The sequence below is a fragment of the Pongo pygmaeus genome, chromosome 6 (genome assembly GCF_028885625.2).
Source record: "Pongo pygmaeus isolate AG05252 chromosome 6, NHGRI_mPonPyg2-v2.0_pri, whole genome shotgun sequence".
Lineage (NCBI taxonomy): Eukaryota > Metazoa > Chordata > Mammalia > Primates > Hominidae > Pongo > Pongo pygmaeus.
This window is the reverse complement of record NC_072379.2, coordinates 115612478-115618841: the sequence shown is the minus strand read 5'-3', so window position 1 is coordinate 115618841 and position 6364 is coordinate 115612478. Positions and strand designations below refer to the sequence as shown.

The 6364-nt window shown below is 35.7% G+C and overlaps 1 protein-coding gene across 1 annotated transcript in view; it reads right to left on the bottom strand.

The window, feature by feature from the left end:
* Positions 1–850: 850 nt before the first annotated feature.
* Positions 851–6364, bottom strand: part of CAPZA2 (capping actin protein of muscle Z-line subunit alpha 2) — a 56817-nt gene continuing 51303 nt past the window's right edge. Inside the window, exons 9-10 of the mRNA XM_054495523.2 lie at positions 3985–4047; positions 851–2378 (exon numbers count right to left, since the gene is read on the bottom strand). Of these exons, the coding sequence (XP_054351498.1) occupies positions 2238–2378; positions 3985–4047 (204 nt within the window). The 3' untranslated portion in view covers positions 851–2237. The remainder of the gene's footprint in view (positions 2379–3984; positions 4048–6364) is intronic.

Sequence of the window (6364 nt, the reverse complement as noted above, 5' to 3'; positions counted from 1 at the left end):
ATTACAGGCGCGCACCACCATCCCCGGCTAATTTTTTTTGTTTTTAGTAGAGATGGGGTTTCAGCATGTTGGTCAGGCTGGTCTCGAACTCCTGACCTCGTGATCCACCTGCCTCGGCCTCCCAAAGTGCTGGGATTACAGGTGTGAGCCACTGTGCCCTGCCTAATAAATGCCATTCTTATACTATAAAAGACTATTCTGTGCAATCATTATTTCAGACTGTTCTAAATTATTATGATTATTTTTTGAGACGGAATCTCGTTCTGTCACCCAGGCTGGAGTGCAGTGGTGCGATCTTGGCTCACTGCGAGCTCCGCCTCCTGGGTTCACGCCATTCTCTTGCCTCAGCCTCCCGAGTAGCTGGGACCACAGGCGCCTGTCACCACGCCCGGCTAATTTTTTGTATTTTTAGTAGAGATGGGGTTTCACTGTGTTAGCCAGGATGGTCTCGATCTCCTGACCTCGTGATCCACCCGCCTCAGCCTCCCAAAGTGCTGGGATTACAGTTGTGAGCCACCGCGCCCAGCCTGTTCTAAATTATTTTTGATAAATCTTCCGTCTCACAAACAAATCACCTTAAAAACAGTTTCATACATTTTCAGTAATGCATTCCAGACTAGAACAGAGATAGGAAATTGATGACTTTCATGGGACAGAAACTCATGATGGCCTAACTGATACAACTAAGCTTGTCAATTAGATCTAGTATTTATTTCACCATCATCAAACTTTCAAATATATATATTTTAAAAAGGAACAGATAATTAATGTTACCAATTCATTTTCTTTAGGAATCCCAATGTGCCAAAACTTGTATTTTAAAACTAAAGAAAAGATGATTTAGCCAAAATGTCATAATTTCATATTATATTCTCAATGCTTTCAAAGCCCAACAGTGATTTTAAAAAGAAATTAAACAACATGCTTTCATTGAATTTTTAAAAATCTATACAATTCAAGCTAATGAAATATTTTATTGTACATAATAAAAGTGGTGTTTTTCTAAAAAAAAAATAAAATAAAATAAAATAAAAATTTCCAGGCCCAGACATCTGTGGGAGTACGTGAGGAAAGGATTCCACTCAAGTATAATAAGCAATACTCTATTGAATGAAACCATAACTCCACCTCACTCCCTATGGTAAATACTAACATTCACCACAGGCTTGAAATTCCTGTAGCATCAGTAGAACTATTTCTGAAAATATTACAAACATGCTTATGATGCATAGGAAGATGAAAAAATTTAGACTGTAACCGCACACCATATGTAATCCCAGCTTTTCTAATTTACAACCAGTTAAGAATTACAATATCCAAAGAAAGTATTTTAAAATATATATGCTCACTGGTAAGTGATTTTCTACTCAAATAAATAGGAAAATTTGCATTTTAATGTCACATTGAATTTCAGTACTTTTCAATCCAAGAAAAAAAAAATAAACCGAGACATGGTCATGAGTTCAGGATTATATATATTACAATTTGCCTTGTTATAATACATTTGTGGCTTTATGATAAAAATAACTCAGGGACATATGGAATTCAAGCTGATTTGCGTAACTGTCACAAGAAAAAAAGCATTAAATGCATTTCTGAAATAAGTATTTTCATTAATTTCAGAATCTCAAAACAGCATTAGACCTTGCCTTGTTTAAAAAAAATTTAGTTCAACACTAAGCTAGCTAAATAACCTTCTTGAAAGGTTTAAACACAATTGATATAGAAAATGCTTTCCCTCTAATCTCAACTTTACACAAATGGAACAGGTAAGGAAGAAAAGGTAGACAATTTCTTTAGCAGCATATATGGCTAAATCCATCAACCACCTTAAACTAGAATGTCCATTATTGACCCCATTAAAAAGAACTGGGGAAATATCAAAAATTACTGATTTCATAAACCAAAAGACAACAATTTTAGGGTTACAGTTAGTAAAATATTTTTGAGACACTTCAAAAACTTTTAACCATAAACTAGAAGAATCGTCTCTTCATTGTAAGAAAGAAAGGCCTAACAGAAAGACATTTAAACTAAACTGATTTTCAATCCTCTTAGAACAAACAAAATGAAAAATGGTTGATTAGCTAAGCTTTGTGCTCTAATCAAACTAATTAATTACAGTGATTTTAAATGGCAACAGCCCATCTGACTGGGCAGCTTGACAGTTCAGAATACTTTTGCAATAATTTTTTAACGCAAAGACACTAAAATGATCCGGTCATGCAATGTTCATCTTATGCATTCTGCATCTCTTTGCCAATCTTGTAGCTAAGGATCTTGTTCCAATCAATCTTAGTGCGTGTAACTGGCAACTGTCGACGTAAGGCTTTGAAAGTAGTGTCCGACATTGTCTGATAATTCTCACTGATGGCAGTCTATGAAAAACAATAGAAGTTTAAAGTAAAGCAAAGAACAGAACAATTTATAAAGCACATAGATGTTTTCAGAATAAGTTTGATTTAAGCAGCCTGTTTCACTGTTTTTAAACAGTCAAATAAAATCCCAACATTGTTTTAAAAGCTGTTTAATGGCAGCTAGAAGAGCCGGGCGCAGAGGCTCACGCCTGTAATCCCAGCACTTTGGGAGGCCGAGGCAGGGAGATCACGAGGTCAGGAGATCGAGACCATCCTGGCTAACACAGTGAAACCCCGTCTCTACTAAAAACCCAAAAAAAAATTAGCCAGGCTTGGTGGCGGGCATCTGTAGTCCCGGCTACTGGGGAGGCTGAGGCGGGAGAATGGCGCGAACCCAGGAGGCGGAGCTTGCAGTGAGGCGAGATCGCGCCACTGCACTCCAGCCTGGGCCACAGAGCAAGACTCTGTCTTCAAAAAAATAAATAAATAAATAAATAAAATAAAAGCAGCTAGAAGAAAAAGCCTATAATAACTTTGAATAAACTTAATGAAATAAATTATAAATTGGACTTAATATTTGTGTGTCCTCGTTTTGAATTTATTTTAGTATGTCAGAACAATTTCTAGATTATTATTTTTAAGGAGTAGAAACTTGTCCAATTCACAAATTAAATGCTTCAATTCAAGAGTGTAGTTTAGAAGCTGATAAATAACATAAAAAAGCACAAAATGAAATGTGATCTAAACAGATTACACATAATCCAAATGCTAAGACACAGCCTGAATTAAAATTTCCAGCCAGAAAAAAAATAGCCACTTAAAGTCTGGCATATTTTGACTGATACAGGTTGAGCATCCCTAACTGAAAAATCCAAAGTTTCCAAAGCTTGAAACATTTTGAGCATCAACGTGACACTCAAAGGCAATGCTCACTGAAGCACTGATGCAGATTTCTAATTTTCAGATTATGGAAGCTTGACTGGTAAATAGATAATGCAAATATTCCAAAATCCAAAAAAATCTGAAATCTAAAACACTTCTGGTCCCAAGCAACTCAGATCAGAGATACTCAATCTGCACTCAGAAATTATGTTGGCTAAAACCTAGTCTTTTTTTTTTTTTGAGACGGAGTCTCACTCTGTCGCCAGGCTAGAGTGCAGTGGCGTGATCTCGGCTCACTGCAACCTCTGCCTCTCGGGTTCAAGCGATTGTCCTGCCTCAGCCTCCCGAGTAGCACTCGCCACTACAGGCACGTGCCACCACACCCAGCTAATTTTTGTATTTTTAGTAGAGACAGGGTTTCACCATGTTGGCCAGGACGGTCTTGATCTCTTGACCTCGTGATCCACCTGCCTTGGCTTCCCAAAGTGTTGGGATTACAGGCGTGAGCCACCACACTCAGCCTAGTCTTAAGTATTTTTAAAACACAAAATATTAATGGAATTCAATTTACTTGCCACTCTTTTTGCCTACACTTTAATAAGTCTGCCTTTGTGTTAAAAGCAGACACACAACAAAAAGACTCTAACTGATGCAATGGAAAAATTCAGCTTTTGGCTGAAATTAAAATTTCAGTGACATTAATTCATACGTGAGTGTAGCTTATATAATATTTTAAAAATCATACCTGGTATTCATTTTCTGCAGCTTCTACAATCTTTATAAATTCTTTTGCTGTTTGCACTTCATTCTGAATAAAAAAAACAAAACAAAAATAGTAATTTAAAACTAAACCACTATTATTTTAAAATATATGTATGGTTAATGTAATGTTATAATAAATAACAGAAGGAAATTATGACATAGAACAAATATTGTAAGATCAATTATTCTAAGTCTAAGGGGAATATAGGTAAAATTATTTTAAAAGTCTACAGAATAAGCAGGTCTCAATGTTTAGCTGGCTAAGGAAAGTGAAATCTCAATGATACATACACACATGGATGAAAAGTTCAATTTTAAACACTGGACATGCATTCCAATAGACAACTTTTATGTGTAAGAAGTTTGGTAAAGATTTCTAATTGATGACTCTTTATCTGAATATTGTTAAATATTTACTGAACATTATGTAACAGAACAGTGATACCAAAAAAAAAAAAAATCACTAATCAGGAAGAATGTATTTTTCTGGAAATTTTTTTTTTAACATGCCAACAGATGGATTTGTTTGCTTTTTCCTAACAGTAAAGTTAACAGAATTTGGATTTCAAAAATAAAACAGTGTTAATGTAAAATTCTCTAACACCTTATACTTTATATATATGGTGTAAAAATATAAAACAATGAAAACCTCCTAAGATAGAGTAAAAATGGTCATTCCTAAAAAAAACGAGCACAAACTGGCATATTAGTCAAGTTTAATTACTATGACCATCTCTCAAAACCCTACCCTCTGTAATTTTGTGGACAAATTTCTCTTAGGAAGCATCTGTTTTTTTTTTTTTTTTTTTTTTTTTTTGAGACAGGGTCTCAGCCTGTAGCACAGGCTGGAGTGCAGCAGTGTGATCTTTGCTCACTATAATCTCCGCCTCCCAGGTTCAAGCAATTTTCGTGCCTCAGCCACCCAAATAGCTGGAACTATAGGAATGTGCCACCATTCCCATCTCATTTTTGTATTTTTAGTAGAGATGGGGTTTTGTATTTTTAGTAGACACGAGGTTTCGTCATATTGGCCAGGCTGGTCTCGCACTCCTGACCTCAAGTGATCCACCTACCTCAGCTTCCCGAAGTGATAGGATTACAGACGTGAGCCACCGCACCCAGCCAGGAAGCATCTTTGCTCAATGTCAAACTCCCCAAACAAGACGGCACCATACCCTTGTTATGTCGATAATATTGAATGTAGTAATTACATATGTTATGTAACTATATGGAGAACATCTCATGGAAAATCAGACATTAGTAAGTTTTTTTCACTGGCAAATTTTGCAAGGAGAGTACCAATTAGGTCAAAGCAGAAATCACCTAAGTGCTAATAAAAATTTTTTTAAAAGATAGCTTCAGGGGCTGGGTGTGGTGGCCCATGCCTGTAATCCCAGCACTCTGGGAGGCCAAGGCAGAAGGGTTGCTTGTGGCCAGGGTTTGAGACCAGCCTGGGCAATATGGTGAGACCCCATCTCTACAAAAAATAAATTAGCTGGGCATGGTGGCACATGCCTGTAGTCCCAGCTACTAGAGAGGCTGAGGCAGGAGGATCGCTTGAGCCCAGGATGTCGAGGCTGCAGTGAGCTGTGTTCACACACTACACTCTAGCCTGGGCAACAGAGTGACACTCTGTCTCAAAAAAATATATACATATATATGTGTGTGTGTGTGTGTAAGTATATATATATGTACATATATACGTATATGTATATATGTACACATATATGTATATGTACATATATGTATATGTACATATATGTACATGTATATATGTACATATATGTACATATGTGTACATGTACATATATGTACATATGTGTATATGTATATATGTACATATGTGTATATGTATATATGTACATATGTGTATATATGTACATATGTGTATATATGTACATATGTGTATATATGTACATATGTGTATATATGTACATATGTGTATATATGTACATATGTGTATATATGTACATATGTGTATATATGTACATATGTGTATATATGTGTATATATGTATATGTATATATACGTAAATATAGCTTATCTTCTTAGGTAGCATCTGGCTTAACACATTCATACATGTTTCTTAAAGTTAAATGCTTTCTTGAGTTAAAAATAAATTTTTCTTTAATATTTGTAAATTGTATATAAGCAGTTGATGTTTATAATACACAGATACTTTTAGGTATATGACACAAACAAATGAGAAAATGTCACTGTTAATGTTATACTGTCAACATCCATGGGGCAAAAAAACCAAAAGCCAAACTTTTGGAGGCCAAGGTGGGTAAATTGCATGAGTCCAGGAGTTCAAGACTAGCTGGGCAACATGGTGAAACCCCATCTCTACCAAAAAAAAAAAA